Source organism: Eumetopias jubatus, unplaced genomic scaffold (genome assembly GCF_037043125.1).
Source record: "Eumetopias jubatus isolate StellerSeaLion01/CBP00866 unplaced genomic scaffold, mEumJub1_p1.0 scaffold_13, whole genome shotgun sequence".
NCBI classification, from domain to species: domain Eukaryota; kingdom Metazoa; phylum Chordata; class Mammalia; order Carnivora; family Otariidae; genus Eumetopias; species Eumetopias jubatus.
The window spans coordinates 24,915,916-24,939,286 of record NW_028274819.1 but is presented as its reverse complement, the minus strand read 5'-3'; the positions used below and the strand labels follow the sequence as shown (position 1 = coordinate 24,939,286).

At 40.8% G+C, this 23,371-nt stretch overlaps 1 protein-coding gene across 1 annotated transcript; it reads right to left on the bottom strand.

Annotated features, from left to right (window-relative positions):
- Positions 1–618: 618 nt before the first annotated feature.
- Positions 619–21,721, bottom strand: TRAF6 (TNF receptor associated factor 6). The gene is made up of 7 exons (XM_028111370.2): positions 21,543–21,721; positions 17,897–18,214; positions 14,212–14,362; positions 12,534–12,692; positions 10,981–11,052; positions 8,926–9,003; positions 619–7,232 (listed from the first exon to the last, which is right to left on the bottom strand). Exons 2-7 carry the CDS (start codon positions 18,190–18,192, stop codon positions 6,363–6,365), a joined length of 1,626 nt encoding a protein of 541 aa, XP_027967171.1. The 5' UTR covers positions 18,193–18,214; positions 21,543–21,721; the 3' UTR covers positions 619–6,362.
- Positions 21,722–23,371: the final 1,650 nt, after the last annotated feature.

The window sequence follows — 23,371 nt, the reverse complement described above, 5'->3', positions numbered from 1 at the left end:
CCCAAATTAGAGGTGGAGTTTAAAAAAATTTTTTATGGCTTATTCTGGGATTAATAACAATATTTCACTTTGGGAACTTTCCAAGAATTAAGGTGGCATTTTGTAGAACACGTGCATGCTTGACAAACTTGTACGTCCCACTTAGGGAAACTGAGTCTACTTTAGAAGACGGGGTTGACCCACAGAAAGCTTCCTAAAAATGCTTTTTTGCCACACGATAGAAGCAGCCATCACTTAAACAAGTGTCTGGGGGGTTTGCTAACGAAGGAGCGGCTGGGATAGCCTTGGCCCTGGAGTCGAAGCTTCTCATGCATCTATTGGGACTAAGTTCATGCCGCTTCTGGCTTCGTACTTTCTGTTTACCTGGTTTTCTCACTGGGCCTAAAATGGCTGTGCAAACGTTTCTTTCTCTTTGGGCCCAATTTTATTTTGCAAAATACAGTTTTAAGAGTCTGAGGAAGAAACCACAGCTTAAACAAAGGTCTAGAATAAATCCTCATTTGCCATTTCCTGGAAGAGCAAAATATTAACTATTTCATGTGTAAACCAGTGGCTGGGATCATTCTTCCCTCCCAATATAGTGAGTTACAGTCTCCAAAATAAAAGATAAAGCAAAAATCAAGGCAGTGTAGTTATTTTATTAAAACAAACACCCGGGATACCAGTTATATTTTAAATGTATATTTCATTTTAAGTAAGAGTACTTCTTTGGTAAAGCCATCGGTGCTATATACAGGTTGAGAAGAGAATATGCACAACAGATGGGAGAGGGTAGACTGTGTCAGTCCAGCGTTTGTTTTCATGTACACTAACATTCAATAAGGTGCCATTCAAGAAACACTTTTGGTCACACTCTTTTAACCACTACTAAGACAGGATCTAATGTAAAATCTCCAAGTACCTTTGTGACTTAAATGTGAATCTATATGCATAACCTAAGGTTGGAAAGAACAGGTCACACTTATCTACTAAATGGAGTGGAAACCCTGTTGATCCCTCCGCCAGTCCTGCAATCCAGTTGTATTGACCTGATGGAGACCACAGGGGAGGGGGGGCGGGGGGGGGGGTTGTTCTCTGTGTTGTGTGTGGTGATGGGGGCGGTTGGAGGGGGGCAGTGGAGGGTGTGTGGCAGTGAATCTGGGTAATGCCTTTAAGCCCTCCCTTTCACGCATCCTGCTCTTCCGATGAACACTGATTTTTGGCCTTTCTGTGATGAGCCACCCCTTCCCATCTTCGCATTCAATTCCTCTCACAAAACACATAGTTTTGAGTCCAGATGGATTAGGAAAACTGCTCACAACTTCTGCAGCAACAGTAAATTCTGAGCAACAGCAGGCTTTTTGATGACACTTTCACCATCTGCACGTGCTTCAATTTTTCACATCCGTTTTCACCCCATAGCTTGTCATACAGTTACAGAACTTTAACAGCCTCCCTGGGTTCATAAAGCATCTTGCTTAATAGATCCAAGCATTAATAAACATTACCCATTACTTAACAGTATCTAAATTTCAGATTCTATCCCACTCTTTACAGGTAGGTAAACGGACACAATGACAAAGAGAACTGATTTGCCCATGGTCAGTCAGGAGTAAAACCTAAGTCTCTTAGCTTCTAATTTAGTGGTATATATGCTAAATTACACTGCCTCTTCAGCCCTCTGGGAACATAATCCTGGAACCCTGTGTAAGCAGAATGGGCCCAAAATTACATTCTCACCAGAGAAATTAATGGGATAATTTATCAAGTGTGAAAATAACATTAGAATATTCTGCACAACTGATCAAGGACTTTCAAATAAATCCATTATAAAAAGCATCCCTTCAGGCAAAATAAGATTAAAATTTAGCATGATATGAAAACTAGCTGAAAGTGAGGACCACAATTCCAGCTACAACTCAGATATCACAAGTTTCCCCAAAGAGTTTAAGATGACTCAACTGAAGCTAATTATCTTAGCAAAATTTTTAAAGAGAAACCAAACTTGAAGAAGTCTCATTAAAATTAACATGTACTAAGTGATAAAGCTAATGTTACAAAATGTTACTTGTAGATTCTAGGTGGTGGTGGTTCACTATACAATTCGTCCAACATCTTTGCATGTTTGAAAAATTTCATAAAGAAAGTGCTGGGGGTAAAAAACAAAAAACAAAACAACCAAACTCATCTATACCGTACCACCTAAAACTTACATGACAAACTACCAGAAATTGGTCAGTTTTAACCAGTATTTTCATTAACAGATCATACTAAATATATGAGTGTGTATCCTGTGCTGGGCACCGTGCTGAAACCATGAACCGAACACCGTCCCTGTCCCTAAATTTTCGCACTCTCCTTCGGACTGCAGTAAGACTGTCATTACGTGCTTCTAAGACTGGCAGCATTTCTTTCGTGGAATACAGGAATCCATATGCTCTTCTTTCCACTGGCCCTTTAGCTTGTACCCTGAAATCTACCTGCAACTTAGGGATAAGTGCAGTCAGCCGGCAGAGGAACTCTGACAGGAGACTCGCCTTTCCAGAAACCACGGCTGGGAAGCAGCATTGCGGCTGTGCTCTGGTGACCTTCCAGGTGGGCACTCAGAACTGCAGGCCTTGAGGGAGCAGAGGAGCCAGCCTCTCCTTCCCCCTTGTCCTAAAGGCAGGGCTAGCATCCGGCTAAGAAAGCACTTTGAGAGGAAAAAAAAATAGCACCACATCTTCTTATTCCACAACATGCTTGCCCCATCTAGAATGATCTTTCGGTATTTTATAACTTTATAATAACAATTTTGGGAGAGGAAAAAGCTTTAAAACATTAAAGGCTTAGGTGACATTTAGAGAAACTAGTAGGCTTCTCTTTACAGGCATGTGACTAAAAGTGAAGGCTGTACTTGACTACAATCTGTAGAGATCCATCTAATTTGATTTCATCAAATCAACTTTCTGGAGACTGGCAATTCGGGAGTGTCAACTCCATTCTATAGAATGCAATAGTATCAACTGTGAAACTTACTATAGCTTATCGTGTGAATCTGGAAAATCTAGAAAAAAATGTATTTCAAAAGAAAAGTACAAATGACGATTGTCCATTTTTCATTTTTTTAAGGCATTGCAGTGCTTAGGCTCTGTGGAACTAGGCATCACAAAAGAGACCTAATGGAATTTTATATAAATGGTGAGCATAATTCATAATTTAATTGAGACAAGCCAAAAAAAGAGCTGGAGTAACTGAATTAAAGTACAGTGCTTTCAAGTCTTAAGTTAGAAAAACCTCTCTCCTAATTAAAAGTGTTTTCTGGTCACCAGAGATCAGAGGGTTCCCTGGATAAAGGAATGACAAGCAACTGCTCCTCTTTAAGGAGAATGTATTCTAATTGCATGCATAATTCCTAATTCCTAATTCATGCTTAGTTTATCTAAGACTTTACTAGTACAGAAACACTAATGGAGAACTTAATTTTATACCTGTCACAAAAACTGTCACATTTCATCCAACATCTCTATATTAGCCCATCATCAGAGGAAAAAACCTGCCTTTCATTCTATCTCCCTTGACTCGGCCCCACAGTAAAAGCTGAATCACACTGTAGTGTAGACAAAGCTTCACTGCTGCCCCGGCCAAAGGACGGTAAAAACTCCCAAACTACAAATCAACATCCTGACTGGTTTTCCCACAGCCAAATACATGACTTGAAGCCAGTTGCCTCCAACACTGGGTTGGACCTCTCTGGGAAAAGAGGAAACAATTTTGCTACATTCGAGAATGATGTCAGAAGATCAACATGTTCAAAGGTTAATAAAATAAGAATGCAGGGCACAAACACTTGAAAGCCGGTTGAGTGAAGCCAGCATGTTTGAGTCCGGCAGATTGGAAAAATGTCAGAGACCAGATTTTCCATCTCAGGCTTGATTCTGAGGTGAGGTCTTAACAAAAGTTTCTATCTGGAATGACAGCTTGACCATTACTTTTATTCTATATTCACAGTGAATGACCAGTGTAAAATAAGTGCCTGGTTTCTTACAAAATACCACATGTTTGGGGGTGAAAACAAATGCTTATTTGAATTAAGATGAGACCCAGCTGATGGGATACTACATTTGAAGTATTATAGGCAGCAAAAATTAAGGCAGAGCAATTTCCTACTGGCAAAATCTTTTAGTAAGTATTGTCAACGCTCTGCTGGTTAGGACTTAATTTCTTAAAACAGAATTTTATGGTTGGAGTGGACCTTAGAAACATCTAAAGCAACTCCTTATTCTTCAGATGAGAACCTTGAAGCTAGAAGTTGAAATTAGGCAAAAAACCTGTTTTTTGCCTAATTTCTACTAACAGAGTTAGTAGGAAAAAAAAAAAAAACTAACCAAAGCAGGAAATGACTTGGTTCAGTACCTAAAGTACAGCCATGCTTTTAATAGAAATTTGACCAGGAAGCTTTTAAATAGTATTTCCTTTTTTGGTGGGGTTGAATGTTTTGTGGCAACATTTTTTTTTCCCTCTGATAAAAATATATGGTTTATTGTAGAAAATGTAAAACATATTAAGAAAGCACAAAGAATATAAGTCATCAAAGATAGGTCAGTACATTTCCTTCAGGCTTTTTCTATGCAACAAAAAAAGTTTACCATTTACTTGTTAAATGGAACTCAACAATTATTCACTGAAAAACAGTCACAACAGCAGTAGTGCAGGGCTCCCAACCTGGAGGGTGGTGGTGCCATGATTCTGAGGAGCTAGTTGGAAGGCATAGCCGCTAAGGGACACCAACTGCCAGGAAGTGAACTGGGAACTAGTGATGAGCAGGTGGTACCGTTGGTAACTCTGGGGAACAGGATCTCTGCATGACCCTTCTTTTTACTGTGGAACATAAACGCATCAGAGCAGAAGCGGCAGAGACGTAGGGCAGGAACACAAGGAAAGGGAAAGGTCAAAGTGACATACTTGCTGGGTCTGCCTGGAACCAAAACCATTCTTCTCCACAGACAAGGTCTCTTGGCTTCCTCTTGAAATTAAGGCTCATCTTCAATGCTGGTCAGGGAGCTCTGATCTGGCCCCTCTAAAGATATAATTCCATCTCTCATGACCAGACATCATTAAACAATCTTGTGTAAACAGCAAGGGGTACGGGTCCTCTCAGATTCTTCTAAGAGCCTCTACTAGCTCTAGGACTCACTGAGAAAAAGATTTCACCATATTTAATATCTATAGGCCTTAACAAATCAACGGCACAAAAATCACCTCTCCCTATTAGGAACATTTAGCCACTTCAATACATTCCAGATGACCCTCCTCAATTGTTGTTGACCAAAGCAACCTATTCAGGCTAAGTCCTGACAGAACCACTGTGACTGCCCACCTTGGTTTGATGACCTCTCAGGTTATCTCCAGTGATCTCCCAAGTATTAAGAAATTCTGTTTTTAGGAAATCAGTTTTGTTCCATTTAACAACTATCGGAGGTGTTCAAAAGAGCTGAAAATTTCTGGCTCAGATAGCTCCCGTCACCACCAGTGAAATGCCATGTTGGCTGACTGATGAGACTTATTTTTTCTGTTGGTGCTTATATGTGTGCATCTCCTTGTCCTACAAGCATTAAGCCACAGAGAACATATGTAAAGCTGTGGAATTCACTCTGCACTGAACGGACAGAAAGGGATTTATAGCATAACACTGGGCAGTTGGTACCCACATGGTTCTCAATAGTCTCAACTCTGGAGAAGATGCTACTTGTAGCCTCAAGGAAATATGTATGCCAGGTAAGTGTTTATACTAAATAACTAAGGTTATATTTAGGGTTTAAACTAGTTTCTGAACACCCTACAGGGGGTGGGGGGTTGGAGTGAATGAGAACTTAAGCTTTCCAAGGATTAAGGTTCAAATCCTCTGAAATCCGTACAAGGTCAAATAAAATGAGAACTCAGCTCCAGAGTAATAATTCTCACTGGCATCAGCACGAGGCAGTAGTGATTCTCAAGTTTAATATATTACATATAAAAATAAGCTGAAGTTTTAAGGAATGTCATTCTTAAAAAGTTTGAGCTTTCCTAGTCCAACCATGGGCTTTTTGACAATCAAACACACTGGAGCAAAAGCCCATGGAAGTACAACAAAGAGGTATACTAAATGACAAAAGAGCTGCTGCAATATGCCACAGGCACTTCGGTTTTTGAGAAAGCACAGAATGTGTAGATTCCCAAGGAAAAAAATAAAACTGCTTCAGAGATTTGTAACAGGAAGAAGTGGTAAGTGACCTGTCTAATAACATTCACTGGTGAGTACTACAGCCTTCCCACTTCTTTTGTGGTTTGCGTTATGATTGAGAACAAGGCAAAGACACTGCTTTCTCCAGACGGCTTTTTGTTTTTGAACAAATGCAGGGATGCTATGTCCCTGAATCAGTACTTCGTGGCTGAAAACCCTCCCTCCGGAGACTGCCCATGTCAAAGCGGGTGGAGACCTCACAGCGGACTAACAAAGTATCATCCTTAACGAAGGTTCTTTGTCTTAGGGCTTCCAGGTGCATAAAAGTCACATAGCCAAAACCTTTTGGGTTCCGTGGGATTGTGGGTCTCTGGAAGGCAAGCAGCTCTGGTTTGGCATCCATGATCTCTTCATGGTTTTGCCTTACAGGCGCTTCAGACTGATCAAGAATTGCAAGGCGTATTGTACCCTGGAAGGGCCAAGGCAGGTGGCTGTCATACTCTCCCTGCATTGTGTGGACAAAGAGGGATATATAATTAGCACAGCGCTGAGCAGTTGGTAACTGGAGGTGCAGGCGCATGCACAGTTTGTAGCCAGGTTTGCCCGTGTAGAATCCAGGGCTGTGAATGACAACAGGTTTCTCCTCTTCCTGAGATTTCAAATGCATCCCAAAGTTGCCAATCTTCCAGATGTAGATCCCGTTGCACTGCTGCGCTTCTATTTCAGCAACTTTGTCTTCAAGGGTTCGAATGGTTCGTTTGAGCTCATTTACATACATGCTCTGAGTTTCCATTTTAGCAGTTAGCTCTCGGATTTGATGGTCTTGTCTTACAAGGCGACCCTCTAACTGCTGAATGGTTTCTTGGAAATTATGGACCTCAGGGTGACACGGAGTGGAGACCCGGGACACAGAGGAAGAATCATATGGCGGCATATCACGCTGAGGTACAGGAGCTAAAGCAAGGCTTAAACTCTGGACGGCCTGAGCCAACATTCTCATGTGCGACTGGGTATTCTCTTGTAGGTGGCGTGCCAAGTGATTCCTCTGCATCTAAAAACCAAGCATAAGCCTTAGGCTGGGACTAGATACTGTGAGGACTAGGAAAGGGACCTAGCCAAGCCAAATAAAAGGTTTTTAAGTAATGTCATCACTTCCCTCCGTTCCCTACAGCCTTCTGTCTTCATCAGATTCTTGATCCAGTGAGACGATCTTGTCTCTTTATTCACTGAAAAAGTGAGGCTATGTGCTGAACACCTTTCACTCAGATAACTCTCCCTCCCACCTATAAAAGTATCAGTATCTATACCATCCTTCGCTTCTGACTCAGAGATGACTCTCCGCTTGTCCAACATTAATGCTTCACCTAGGCTCTCACTGGCACCCACCTTTTCAAGACCTCAGAGGTTTTGCTCAGTTATACCCCTTCTGCTTTATCTTCATTCCCTCCCCTTAACCCTTTCCCTCAGAATATATTACCGCTTTCCTATCGAAAAAAAGGTACATCTCTCTAGTGATCTCATGTCTCTCTTTAGCTAATACCACTTTCTCTCTCTTCCTTTTACAGCCGAGAGTGAGACTCCATCTGCGCTGTTTCCAATTTGTTTTCCAAAGTATCTTTCTTGTCTCCACACCTTCTCATGTCATCAAGAACATCTTTATATGAGAAAGTATAACTTTTATTATAAAAGTAATTCATGTATATTATCGAAAAACAGAAAATACAGATGACTGAAAAGAAAATGAGTTACTTATGATCTCACCTAACTACCATTAACATTTTTTTAAAAAGATTTTATTTATTTGAGAGAGAGAGACAAAGATAGTGAGAGAGAGCGGGGAGGAGACGGAGAAGCAGACTCCCTGCGGAACAGGGAGCCTGACTTGGGGCACGATCCCAGCACCCCAGGATCATGACCTGAGCTGAAGGCAGACACTTATCCAACTGAGCCACCCAGGCACCCCCCATTAACATTTTGATACATTTCCTTCAAGTCTTTTTCTCTATGCAGACAATACAGAATCTTCCCATAAAATGTAATCATAGTATATACCATTTCTTCACTTTATTCTTAAAATTCGTAATTGCATGCTTATTGTAAAAAAAGTCAGGTTAAAAAGCATAATGGAAAAGCAAAAGTATAGCTGGACTCTCCAGAAAGAATGACTTGTCATTAATAACCATCGATCTCTGGGGTGCCTGGACAGTGCAGTCAGTTAAGTGGCTGACTCTTGGTTTCAGCTCAGGTCATGTTCTCAGGGTTGTGAGATTAAGCCCCACGGTTGGGGCGGGCTCTGTGCTCAGTGGGGAGTCTGCTTAAGACTCACTCTCTCTTTGCCCCTTCCCCTGTGTGCACGCGCTCTTTCTCTCTCAAATAAATCAATCTTTAAAAAAATAACCATCAATCTCAAATATGTGACACAACTGATCACTAGTCTTGAAACTAATTTTGGAGAGCGTAGCAACACCACCTTTTCCTTGCCTGATTCACCAATTTCTAATACACTCTGTTCATGACTTCTTTGATGGTCTGCTTCTCCTTCCTGTACACACTCTGTCGACCTTCCATTATCATCACAAACCACTTCCCCAAATCAATATTCCGAGTCCCAATTTCTCTTTGGAGCTCAAAACTTATACACTGCATGTCAGCCATATCCCCTTCCACTGGTATTCTCAACTCTACTACAGAACAGAATTTTCTTTGATATTCAAGAATTAACAAAAGAAGGAAAAAACCCTTACCTTTACATGGCAACCAAAAGTACTGAATGTGCATGGAATTGGGGCTGTTGGACAGTCTAGATCATAGTGATTAGGCATCTGAAAACCAAAACAAAGGTTGAAAAATGGTTCTCCCTGCATATCATGTTCTAGTTTAATGATCACATTTGAAATAAAGATTTACATTTCATCTAAACAATATCAAGTATTGTCTACGGATGCTTTTGCACAATGCAGAGTTGAGAAGTTGCAACAGGAACCATGTAGCCCACAAAGATCAAAATAATATTTATTTCCAAAAGTCACAGAGAAAGGCTAGAGAAACATCTCTTACCATCCCTCCAAATCACTCAAATGTCCAGAAAATGAATGTTTCTATTGCTAGGAACTAACGCCCTCTAGTGGCACTTTAGAGAAAAAGCACCTTCTCATGGCAACTAAAACTGCAAACTCAAGACTCACTGTGGTCCAGGCCATTTAACAGCGACCAGTTAACTGCATACACTGAAACCACTGGTTGCAGCCAGTATTTCCCTCATGACCGGCTCTCATAATCTTACTTTCTTTTAACCAGGGCATGTTTTGGTTACCATGGGGAGATGCAGATGTCAGAAGGTATTTTCAGCACATTAATAAAAGTTCTAAAGAAAGTCTCAGCCTTCGATTTGGGGATTCTAAACACATTCTTTAAGGTGAAATCCATTATGCAGAATCACGTTCTTTGAAAGTGGTGCCAAATTCCCTTTAGAAATTTAGTTTGGCTATATTCATAGATACTTCAAGCAGAAATGACTATAGAAACTACTTAGTCCAATTCTTCATTTTGCATCATCTGGAACAGCAGTCTGCAGAATTTTTTGTAAAGGGACAGACAGAAAGTTTTTTCAGCTTTGTAGGCCTTATGGTCTCTGTCCCAAGTAGTCAACTCTTACTATTGTGGTACACTAGCCATGTACAACACACAGACATGTGGGCATGGCTGTGTTCCAATAAAATGTATTTACAAAAACAAGCAGTGGGCCAGATTGGCTGGTGGGCTGGTCTGCTGATTCCTGATGTAGAATGTCAGCTTTCTTGTCAGAGATCAGTGGGCAAGTTAGGGGCACAGCCAAAATCAAAACCTAGGTTTTCTCTTAACCTAGAGTTTTTTCCTACATTATTTTATTTTTGCTGGGTTTAATATGTGATACACGGTTTCCTTCAAATATTAAAACAGAGCAAAAAAGAAAACTAAGGAGGTGAGACTTCAAAAGCAAAAAGAAGTTTAACACCTTCGAATTAAGGCTTTGTTGGGAGAAAAAAACCTAAAAGACTTTGTTAAAAGACAAATGGAAAAGTTCAGTTAAGTGACGGGTTTTGCTTGCTGCTACTTATTAAGGTAATCCATTATGATCTTTGGGTTTGCAGACTTCATGGGTGTATAAATATTTAGTGACTAATATTCATATTTTGTGGGTAAACTCCCCAAATGTCAAAAGATAGCAATCAGATGGAATTTTCCTTTCTCTATTAATACAAATGTAGTTTTCTATTATTACTACTTTTGATGATGCCCATTAGCAGGCTATGGCACGAATGAACAGAGGCACTACATATCTTGGAAAGCTCAAAATGTCCCACTGTCTCAGGGGCAACAGCTACAAACAATGCTCTGCTACTGAACAGACTTGCTTTCATCTGTTTCATAGTTCTCTCACTTTCAGCCGGTCTCTGGACATCTAAGAACCCTGTTCCACAGTGTGCAAATATGTATTTCTTGAAGTTTTTCTTTCTTTAAATGGAGATTTTTTTGATTATTTTTATCTTTAAATGACCCGGGTTTGGTAGGAATCTTTATAAATATACACAAACATGGGTATTATGTTAATGACTTAGAAATTTTAAGTACTTAGAGGGGGCTGAATATTTTGTTCTTTCTGAAAGTACTATAATAATTTACATGAAAGCTTTTCAGTTTTAATACTTCTTCAACCTGTATTCATTTTGCCTTATTGATTTAAATTTCCCATTAAAAACCTAACTCGTTTCTTTAATCTATTAATGGAAATATTAACTTACAAAAGGGAATCATTATACCTGTTCTCTGATGAGCATAGTATTGCAGTATTCACAGATGACATTTGCCAAAGGACAGTTCTGGTCATGGATCTAAATTTTATTAGAAAAATATTAAAAAGGCATGAGAAAATCTGAAAAAGTAATAATCTATTTTTATAAAAATTCACTATAAAAAAACTAAAGACCTCAATTTGTGCAAAACAAAAATGTAAAAATAATGTACAAAGGTTATTTTCTCTCCAAAGGGAGCCAATATATTCTCCAAAGGCCCTCTTCCAAAAATTTCCAGCAACAGCTTGACGACTTAACTAAAACTCTTACCAGGAAGATTAAAAGAAGTATTATTAGAGCAAGAAGCTTTGGTGCCCAGGTTCTCATATGCCCCAGGAAAGTGAGCTTTGTGTTCCAGAATACAATGAACTTATTAGTTTAGTTGATATGCTGAGAAGTAATTAAGCTTCCAGGTTAAGTCCAGTAACTTACTGAAGTTTAGGAAGACATCAATTTGCTCTAATTATGCCTCAGACTTCTCTACATGTTTAGCAAGTTAGCAGACTTCTTTAATATTTCATCAACTTAATGAATATGCTTGACCTTCTAAGAAAGTAGGAAAAAATTACCAAAATGAATTTATAAGAAAGTTTAAAGAAGTATCTTCATAGCAATAAAAAACATAAATTATACATAGGTTATTTTAGTAAAGAGGACACAGGATGGGGATCCTGGACTAGATCTTAGTGCTAGCTTTGCCACTGACTATATTAATGTAAAATTACTTAACCTCTCCACATCTGTTTCTGAATGGAAAACTGCTCTATCACTATGATGCTGTCAAGCACAATGACACTTCTTTTTAAAGATAAATGTTTTAATTGAAGTATAACATATGCACAGAAAAGTGAATTCATTACATGGGTGTAGCTCAATAAATTATCATCAAAGGAACACATTTTGTGGTTTTTAATTTATTCTCCATAAAGGTTTTAACTACCCATTCTCTTTTTCAAAGAGAAAAGTGTAAGTCTGATAAAGTAATCATTTGTTTGTTTCTAATCCAAAATTGGTCATTAAAATATCAGATAGAAAAGGAGATCGGCATATGTCTTTCCTAGAAGCTTGTGTTACTCGCAGATCTAGTATAGTGGTTAAGTAGTATAAACAATGTTTTCTAAGAAAGATATACAAGTATAAACTCTATGCTTACTTACTAAATAGTTTATTGACCCCTGTTTCTTAAAAGTCAATCTTCCCACCACTGCTAATATAGACTCAGATTTGGAGTAACATCCTCTCCTATACCCTCAAATATACATTAAAACTTTTTTTTTTTTAAGATTTTATTTGAGAGAGAGAGAATGAGAGACAGAGAACGTGAGAGCAAGGAAGGTCAGAGGGAGAAGCAGACTCTCCGCCGAGCAGGGAGCCCGATGTGGGACTCGAACCCGGGACTCCAGGATCATGAGCTAAGCCGAAGGCAGTCGCTTAACCAACTGAGCCACCCAGGCGCCCCTGAAACTTTTTTTTTTTTTTTAAAGAAGTAGTGAAATTAACAAATCCAAGTAAGTACATGCCTCTTTATCTTCAAATGCCATCAACGCAGCACAGTTCACGCAAGAAACCTGTCTCCTCGGGCACTCCTTAAGAATGTGAATATTAAGTAGGCATTTTTGGAAGGGACGCTGGCACTGGGGACAATTCATGAGAGCAAACTCACAATGCGCTTGGTGATCCTGTAATGAGGAAAATGTAATTGATCAGTATTTGCCAATCCCTATGAAATTTCCTAAGAAATAATCTACAAATGTACTGTTCCCTTTTATAGAACTGGCTACTGAACCTGCTTTGTCTAGCACACACCGTATGAAGGTCTTACTGAATTTATTTTTTATTTATTTTAGAGATAGTGAGCAAGTGGGAGGAGCAGAGGGAGAGGGACAAGCATATTTTGCACTGAGTGCAGAGCCTGACGTGGGGCTCAGTCCCACGACCCTGAGATCATGACCTGCGCCAAAATCAAGAGTCGGATGCTTAACAGACTAAGCCACCCAGGTGCCCCTGGCCTTACTGAATTTAAATAGTGGTTGTGAATTACAAGTTTATACAAAGAATGTGAATTCTCAAGTTAATGTATCCAATTAGGGAAAGATGGCAGATTTTCTGATTATCAATTTAGTCTCAAAAGGACCATTCCTTCAAAAGGAGCTAAGTAAAGGTGGGCATGCTGCAAATACATTTTATTTTTTAAAGATTTAATTGGCTTCCCATTGTTAAACCAGATATTTTTTAAGATTTTATTTGAGAGAGAGAGAGAGAGAGAAGAGCAAGCACAAGCAGGGGGAGTGGCAGAGGGAGAGGGAGAAGCAGGCTCCCCACTGAGCAGGGAGCCTGACATGGGGCTCAATCCCAGGATCCCGGGATCATGACCTGAGCCGAAGGCAGACACTTAACAAACTGAGCCACCCAGGTGCCCCGCAAATACATTTTAAACACTTAATTTCAAATACAACATAAGCAGTATTTAATTCTTGTAAAACAACCAAGCTAAGAATTGTTTTTATTTAATTTAAAAGCAAATGCTTTTAGCTGATTACTTCAGCTAATCTCAAGCTGAAGGAGGACTCCACTTAGCTCTTAATAAAATGTACAATTTAGAAAAACAAAGTATGGTTAGGGTACTAAGATGACGGATGACTAGACAGAGTTTGCTGCTTATTTCAAAATGAGAAAAACAAAATTAAGAGATTAACATGTGACACTTATATTTGAAATGCTCCTCAGTTTTTTTTTTAAAGATTTTATTTATTTATTTGACAGAGACACAGCGAGAGAGGGAACACAAGCAAGGGAAGAGGGAGAGGGAGAAGCAGGCTTCCCGCCAAGCAGGGAGCCCGATGCGGGGCTGGATCCAGGACCCTGGGACCATGTCCTGAGCCGAAGACAGATGCTTAACGACTGAGCCACCCAGGCGCCCCACAATGCTCCTCAGTTTTATTGCAGATAATGTTCACCTAAAAAATTTGTAGAATACAGATTTCTTTCTTATTATCACTGGGCAAAGCCAGAGTATATGGACTAGAAGTATATAGTTTCTACTCAAATTTATATTCAATTATGAAAGAATTGGTATTAATTCAGCAATAATTTATTAACCAATTATTATATGCTAGGCACAGAGGGGACACAGCAAAGTGTGTATCCTCTAGGAATTGCCTTGCATATATGCTAACAGCTAGAAAATAATTTTAATACCTCAAGATGCCTCAGTTCCATCTTGTGCAAACAACCTTCATTTGGACACTTCACCATCAAAGAAAGAATCTCTCGTTTTGCAAAATTGTCAGGAAATAGTTGATTTTCCAGCAATATTTCATTGTCAACTGGACATTTGTGACCAGCATCCCTAAAAGAAACAAGATACATACACTTAGATTTAAACAAATGTTATCGTTAGAACACACAAATCTTTTAGTCACCGCATATAAATTCTCCATTGATTATTTCCTATGGAAAGTAATTTAACAGCATATCACCAAAATAAACTGTTCTTTTGTAGACAGTTTAACAAGCATTCTTTACTGAAATGAATACAACTAGCACCATTTGGTTACCTATATCAAAAACTATGTTGCATTTTAGATTTGGGGATAGATTTAAAGCAAAAAATGAGAAAAATTGAGTAAAATCATATTTTGATTGGCATGAAGTGAAATGAAAGTTAAGGCTGGGAATTGTGGCAGTCTGGCAGGCCTCTGTTCTGTGAGCAGCTGTACAGTGTCCTAGTGAGATGGAACTAGATGGGCTGCTCGTGTGCCAACAACATCTAGTTGTAGTGTGCTGCTTGGTCATAAGGAAAAATTAAACCAATTAGCAGTAACCCTACGAGGTCACATTTTTAGGTTTACTCTGAACAGTCATTACAATACTCTGGCTCACAGGCAACAAAGGTTTCCTTTATGTTTAAGGTACAGCGTAGTAGGGAGTAGAGCACCTCTATGTCCTGATTCCCAGTGGTTTATTCCATCTTATGATGGAAAAACCATCCCGAGGAAGCTTGGGTGTCTGTCACCCCCCTTTAAGTTTTTGGGATGTCTCAATCTTCACTGACAAAATATGGCAGGTCAGGTAGGCTAGTCAATCACTCAAATATTTGTTGAGCACTTCCTATGTGTAAACCAACAGCGCTAATTGCTGCTGCAGGTAAAAAGCTGCTGAAAAATGGAGTCTGCTGTCAAAGGTCTTAGAACTAATAAAGGTGAGAGACATGGTCTTTATTGAGGCCTCTCTCAGAATGCATGTTATTACTACATTGTCAAAAACTTTCTGAGAAGCATAGAAATAGATGCCCAAAATCTAAGTGATGGATGACTAAGAGAAAATAAGAACAACCTTACAGAGTAAACTGGAAACCACTGTCCACAGCATTAGCAATCACTCCAAAAGAAAATGGAATTGAATTGAGATAGATTTTGATTCCTTGAATGACTATAAGAGATGAAAAATTCCAGAGCTGTTCCTTTAACAACTTCAGAGTTAAACCTAAATGGTCATTTCTAACTTAGAGGGAGACAGGGGAAAAAAAAAAGCTCAGACTTCCTTTTGTGGGTTTTACTTCCTTTTCAGAACATGTCCCACTACTTGCATGAACTCTGCTATTAAAAAACTGCTAAAGATTAGCTACCTTCCTGGGATGTGTGACCACTTGGTAAAATACTATATATTTGTACCCACAGGAAAACCAACAACCCACTTTCACTGCCTACATAATGATATAAACAAACATCACTATAAAAAAAATACTTGAGCCTTTAACATCATTCTCATGTACATTCTAAACCAGTGGTCTCAACCAGGGCAATTCTGTCCCCCATGGGACATTTGGCAATGTCTGGAGACCACTCTGGGAGTTGGGGGTGGGGGGTACGACAGCATCCATGAACAGAGGTCAGGGATGCTGCTAATCATCCTACAATAATTTCCCACAACAAAAAATTATCTGGGCCAAAATGCCACGTGAGGAGGGTGAGAAAATCTACCTTCAACAGATCTTACCAATTCAGCAGTGGGTAACACAGTTTTTTCAAGAATTGACACAAGTCACATGTTCCCTTGTTACTTAAATCAAGCCAAGTCCCAAGTGTGGATGTAGTTACCTTAAACTCAAGTTTTATGTTAAAGTTAATTTAAAAGTTCAAAGAGAAAAACTTGTAAGACTAGTGAATAGCCAACTTAACCTATTTAAGAATGATTTTACTGAGGAACATAAAATCCTCCCCCACCTTCTTCCGTTATTTTTGTTCAGTATAGAACCCTTTAGTGACCTAAAAAGACTCCCATCTACTTCTGAATTATAGTAAAATGTATCTATTTCTTAGGAGATGATTTTGAATCACATGTGGAAATCCCATCTACCTTCATTTGGTTAAAGCAACCATGATTTACTGAGCACCAACTGTTTGTCAGGCACCGCTCTTGGCACTTAGGAAATAGTGGCACTCAAGAAATAAAAGAGATGTCAACGTCTGCTCTCAAGGAGCTAATCTTCCAGTTAAACAAGCAGACGATAGAGAAATTATCTGGTATTTCAGAAGATGAAAAGTGCTAAGGAAGAAAGAAAAGTAGGTTAAGGGAGACTGAGAGTGTGGGGGGAGGTAGTCATCCTGTGGTATAAATAGGGTGGCCCGGTTACCTATGAGAAAGTGAGATGTGAGCCACACTGGGGGAAGGAAAGAGTATTAGCGAAGCAATTAGCTGAAGTAAGAGTGCTCCAAGCAGAGAGAGCAGTTAAAGCCAACTCCCCAGGGCAAGAGCATGCTTGACATGTTCAAGAAACAGCAGAATGAACCGGTGGAAGGAAGGGGAGTGTAGTAGAAAGGCGGTCAGAAAACAGACTATGAGCCTATTATACAGGGCTTTACAAGGACTTTGGCTTGTATTCTCAGATGACCTGCTGCAGTGTTCTGAGCAGTGATATCTATTACTTATTTTACCAGGTTGTACTGAAAACAGTCTGGAAGAAGGCAAGGGTAGAAGCAGGAGGCCTATGAGGGCTGATGGTGAATCAGATGGCAGTAGCAAGTGGAGGCAGTGAGAAGGAATTTGATTTTGGGTATATTAGGAAGGTAGAGCCGTCAACTATTACTTCCTTTAAAAATACTGGCTATTTTACAGTTGTCCATAGACACCAGGTTTAACAGAATTTAACACTGCTAAAATAAGAATAACTGATCACTTAAAAGTCAGCATTCTTTGTATGGCTGAGATTATCAGATTCCAACAGCATCATCATTTAAGGTACATTTTTTAAAATTTTAAGTAATCTCTATACCCAACATGGGCTCAAACCCACAACCCTGAGATCAAGAGTTGCACACGCCTCCCGAATGAACAAGCCAGGTACCCCTAAGGCACATTTATCCGGTATTATTTTCTTAAAGCATAGAGATTCACCCCTTAGTCTGCAACAGAACTACTTTAAGTAGAAACAGCTAATTTACCTAGTTATTTATCTAAGGGACAGGAAGGGACAGGAGTAGTTACCTTTCACACCACAGCAGAAGCGAGTAAGAATCTAAATTTCTCAATTTTGTGTCCAGTGTGCTTTTCCCTAAGTAACTTTTTACGTATAAGACTATTCTCGGGAGGTGCTCTGTGTAATAATGTTCTCTGTATTTGGTTCTGTTGCTGGATACAGTTCTTATGCTCATGTACCTTAATTTTTTTTTTTTCCAAGAGTTATTTTTTATTTGAGAGAGAGAGAGAGAGAATACATGCAAGCGGGGCGGGGGGAGAGGCAGAGAGAGTCTTAAGCAGACTCTGAGCTGAGTGCAGACCCTGATTCGGGGCTCGACCTCATGACCCTGAGATCACCACCTGAGCTGAAACCAAGAGTCGGATGGTCAACTGAATGGGCCACCCAGGCACCCTGCTCACGTACCTTATTGATTTGATGATGCAAGCTTTGCAGAACCTGTGGCCACATGGTGTTTGCACTGCTTCCCTTAACGCCATCAAGCAGATGGGGCATTCATACTTGCTTTCCAGGGGTGGGTCAAACTCCACATCATATCCCTGGATCTCTTCCATAAAGGAGCTGGACAGGTTCCCCGGGCCGGCGGTTCCACCCACACTGTCATCTTTTGCTGCAGTGCTACACAGGCCGGCCATAGCGCCACAGCAGTCACCCTCAGACTGGCCGGATCCACAGCTGTTTTCACAGTTTAGCAGACTCATAGTAACGTGATTATCAACTGCTCTGTAGAAACAATGAGGAAAAATGCCTTCACACACATGTACACACAAACACAGACGTCATAGCTTATCTATGCAAGTCCTTATTTAGTTGATATATGCTAGCCATGTTAATAACATTATTTACAGAAAACATTTAAAGTTCTTTGGGCTTTGCTTCATGGCTACGATTTCTGAGTTGTGGAGTTTATGACCTAGGAGAAAGGGAGAATATAAAATTAAAAGAAGAAAAGCACCTCAACTGTAACACTTAGTTATATCTTAATTATCTACTTATATGTCTGTTTCCTGTGACTGAAGTCAAGAATTTTCATATCTTCAGTACTGAGCACAAGATCTTTCATATAACAGGTGCTCATTAAGCATCTGCTGAAGAACTGAATTATGCTACCGAAGTTCCTTCAGTGCCATAAGGTGAAGAGCACAGTATGACCAGCAAGCAGTGCAAGGAAGAGCGATGCACAAGGAAGCAGGTGATCACGTGCAACACTAGATGTGTGATTTGGGGCAACCTAACAATTTGGCTCTTGGTTTCTTCTAGAATTTGAAATTCTACAAGTACTTCTAAATGTTCAGTGTGGGGACTTCTATTATGTAGAAAGAATGGAACTGAAAATATGTATGTGTATGTCCTTTTGCCTTCAGTCAGGTCAAGTGACTATGTCTCACTATTAATGACTGGAAAAACACATGAGGTTTCATTGGCCTACGGAAAACTATTGCTTTCATGGGTAGGTGGGATGCTTTCAAATTCTAAACCATTATAGTATTTATGAATTAGAAGCTAATGTCTAAAAACAATTCACAGCCTATGTAACCAAGTCTCTGTTGCAGATAATTACACCTGAGGAAAATTCCTAATACATGCCAGATATAGTTCTAGAAACAGAATGTAAGCCGCTAGTCAATATGGTAGACATTTATCCCCCTGCCTGTCTCATTTTCATATGAAAATCCTGGTTGCCACCAGGCCAAATGGCAGGTTAAGACAGTAATCCTGTATCTTTTACTTCCCTACCTTCTTCTTTTACAAACACCTTCTTCTTCTCAAAAAAATCTACAAAGGAAGAGGCACTGTTTTGGCTGGAGAGACAGTGCGTGAAGCTTAAGTGCTGAAATTTGATGATAGCGGTTTATTTCTTTTCTCCATTATTTGGTGTAGGACCTGGACGAGTTAGGCAACCTTCTATCCTTCAGTTTCCTCATGTATAAATAGAGATAATCAGAATTACTGAGGATTAAATGTGTTAATATGTGCAAAGCACTTAGAACTGCCTCTGGAAGAATGAGTTATTATTATGTGCAGCAGCTCCTTGTAGTAAATTAATTGAACAATTTCACTGTCCCCATTTTATCAGAGGGGAAACTATGAAGCATAAAAGGGTTAAGTAACTTGCTGGAAATCATAGGCAAAACCTGAAGTGTTCCCCAAGGTTGATACAAAGTAACCACTGACCGATTCCCTATCATTTAAAAAAATTATAATATACTCAATCACTCTGAAGAATAAACAGTCACAGCCTTCTCACTATGTAAGCTGCTTTATAACAATATCCCCTGAGCCTCATTCCATGTTTTGGTTCAACTGCTCCTGGTTTGCAAAGAGTTTTTTTGGTGTGTACAATAAAGTTTTACTAACTACTACTTCAGTGATTCACTGGCTTTTTACTTCTATTATTTTTGAACTTTGACAAAGCACAGCTTTAATTAAATATTGTGGGATGTAGCCGCTGATGACTTATTTAGACTGCAAGATGAATAAATATTGTCATAAATCATGGCTTGTCATATATCATGGCTTAAATCTAAATATTAGTATCTGGGTCAAAGAAAGAATACATCATTAAATATCTTAGGGAAGGGGGGAGTATAGTGATGCACAAAAATGTGCTCCTCTAAGATCAACAGATGCTAATGAGAGAAAGGTTCTAAGCAAAAGAAATCAACAAGGTATGTCTCCAATCGGGCCAATTTTAAGTCAACGGAAAATTCATTCATAGCAAAACAGAATTCCTATAAGTAAAACGATATAAAACAAAATACTGAGAAAGAACCTTTATTCTTCTACTAGCTTTAGAAACAACTATTTACCAACTCTTTAAAATCTATGCCTGAAATGCAAAGACTTGTAAATGTGCTGCAATGGCCAAGAAGTGCTGCAAAATAGTCAACTGTTAGATCTTAATTTTGAATACAAATTCAAGAGGCATTCCCATTCCTAGGCACTATTTGTTTTCCTCCTGGAGGCAAGGATTTGAACAACTTCTTTTAAAATCGCAGCCAAAATTGTATCAGCATCACATATCCCAACTTAGCACAGAAAAGGTCTGGCCTTTACAATTCTGAAATACTGAGAAGTATATAGTACATGCAGGTTGAAACTCTGCTCATCACATGGCCAACAAGTGCCTGAATGAAACACATTCCTTCCTTGAGTCACAAAAAAGCCACACTGTCCTTAGCCCACCCCAACCTCAAAATCAGAAAAACCCTTTCTATCTTCCCAAGTAATCACAGAGGAGTGGATAATATGGCAGTAGTTGGGTTCACAAGGCCAACACTTAGATACTCTTTACAAGTTTTTCTCGTTTCTACCCCTGTGTAGCAAGACATTAGTAACCTGTTCTCCCGAGAAACAGAGAAACACGCAAATACTATACATTTAAGCTGCTAATACTTTAGGTGCTTTCTGTTCACATTCAAGACAGTCCTAAACTCTCAACTGGAGTTCCCCTAAGGCCAAATACTAGGAACAGCTTTATCAACCCAGCGTCTGGAACAATCTCTACAACTACCGAATGCAGGGGCGGGGAAGGAAACATTCATGTCATCTGAACTTTTTTTTTTTAATTGCTGCCTGGGACCTCTATCGAGTTCAAAAGGGAACCCCAAAATAGCTTTCCCATGACAGTGACAGAGAGCGATGGGAATTTAAAAGGTTTGGCTTTTGTTTCGTTTTTCCTTTTTTAAAAGGCTGGTAACAGCTCCGAGGGACGGGAAAATCCAGGAGGCAATTTCCTTTTCTGGAAAGGGGAATACGCGGGGTGAAGGGAGGTAGGGCTAAGAAAACGGGCGCGGGATTCCCGCTGGCAGACGGAGTGAGGGGAGGGGAGGAGGTGCCCGCAGGCAGGGGGAGCAGAGGTGAAGGGAGAGGGGGCGGCGTCCCCAGCCTCTGGGAAGCGAGGAGACAGCGGGCGGCCTCCCCAGCCTCTGGGAAGCGAGGAGACAGGAGGCGGCGAACCCAACCTGTGAGGAACCGGAGAGAAGGGGGCGGCGTTCCCAACCTCGGGGATGAGGCCGCGGCCACTGGGAGGAGACGTCCGAAGACTCACCGCTCTCGTCCGCTGGGCCGCCGACACCAGCCGGCAGCACGACTCGGCTCCGCCAAGGCTCCTCACTCCGAGTTGAGGCGGCCTGGACGCCAATCTGCCGACCCGAAGGCCGCTTCAGCTGCGACCCCGGGCAGCCCGGAGCCCGAGCCCCAGCCGCGGACGCCCCTACTTCCGCCTTCTCTGCTCTCCTTGGGCAGCGAGGGGCGGGAATCGGACGGGGGCGGAGACCGAGCGGCGGAGCCGGGCCCGGGTGCCCCCTGGCGGCGGTCCTCCACGGGCCCGCAGGCTTCGGCGCAGGCGCGGGGCAGGTCCCGCTGTCAAACCTGCGCACGCCGTCTGGGCTTCCTTTTCCGCTCGGAGAGATACCCGACCTGGGAATTCCTGACGCCGCAGTCCTGAACTGGTGTATGTGGGTGTGGGTGGGTGTGTGGTGCGTTTTTATAGCTTCCCTCTCCAAGCAGGAAAAAACCCCAAATGGGTTAGATCACTTGACCTTCGGGAATTCTTAAATCCCTCCCCAACTCCACCCTCCTTGCCAAGTTTCCACAGTACTTAGAACCCTCTGTTATCACCTGGTCCTTCTCCTTCGACCAGTCCGAGGGAGTCAAGCCCATATATTAAGAATTTCTTGGAATCCGCTGCCAATGACACCACCATCCTCTTTTCTGTCACTGTCATGAGAAAGCTATTTTGCATTCCCTGTTTAACTGGAGGCAAACCAAAGGAATGTAACAGGCACTTTGCAGGAGATACACAAAAGATTTTCATCCACCTCTGCAAAGGCGGTTCATGTTCACCTCTTATAGGGTAAAGGTTACACAGTTTTAAAATAACTTTTAAGGGACATATGAGAGGGAAAAAAAGAAGGCTACTAAGGTAGAGAGTGGTAAGAGATGGAAGCAGAAGGGCAGGCAAGGGCTAGATCATGCAGGGTCTTGTAAGGCATGCAAAAGAGGTTTATAAGGAGGGAAGAGGTGTGATGTTATGCATGGGAATCGCTCTGGTGGCCGTGTGAAGAATAAGGACAAGGGTGGAAGCAAGGGCAAAGGGGAGGAGAAGATTGCAGTGCTCCAGGAAAGACAGTGACTTGAACTGGTGGGTAGCAGTGGATGTGATTAGAAGTGGGCAGGTTCCGGATGCATTTTGGAGGGAGAGCCCCCCTGTCATAGGTCTTGCTGATTGGGGGTGAGCTGGTGATAACAAGGGACTGTGATATATTTTTTTTAAGATTTTATTTATTTGAGAGAGAGAGAGCATGAGTGGGGTGGGAGGGGCAGAGGGAGAAGCAGGCTCCCCGCTGAGCAGGAACCCCCCCCCCCAGGATCATGACCTGAGCCAAAGGCAGACACTTAACTGACTGAGCCACCAGGTGCCCCAGGACTCTGATATTTTTGGTGAGCAACTGAGTGGATGGAGAAGATTGAGAAAGGACCAGGTTGGGAGAGAAAAGAATCAGGAGTTCTATGTTCCAACCTGCCAAGACTTGAATTGCTTACTAGTATACAGTTAGAGAACTTTAGTTAGCTTTGGAAGTAAGGCCTCTGACGCTTAAGGGAGAGATCAGACCTGGAGTTGTAAATTTGTGAGCAACTGCCATATAAACAGTGTTTAGAATCACCTGAATGATATCACCTAGTGAGACTGTATTTAGGGAAGAGACGCAATCTGGTATCTGCAGTGTGGACAAAAGCATCTTAGAGTCAGAATCTTTCTCATGCCAGAAGCAGGAAGAACAAGAAAAAAGATATGCTAATCTTTGATAAAATTATAGATCAAGAAAGAATGAGTCAATCAGAAGAGGAATGAGATGTGATGGAACCTAGGAAAAG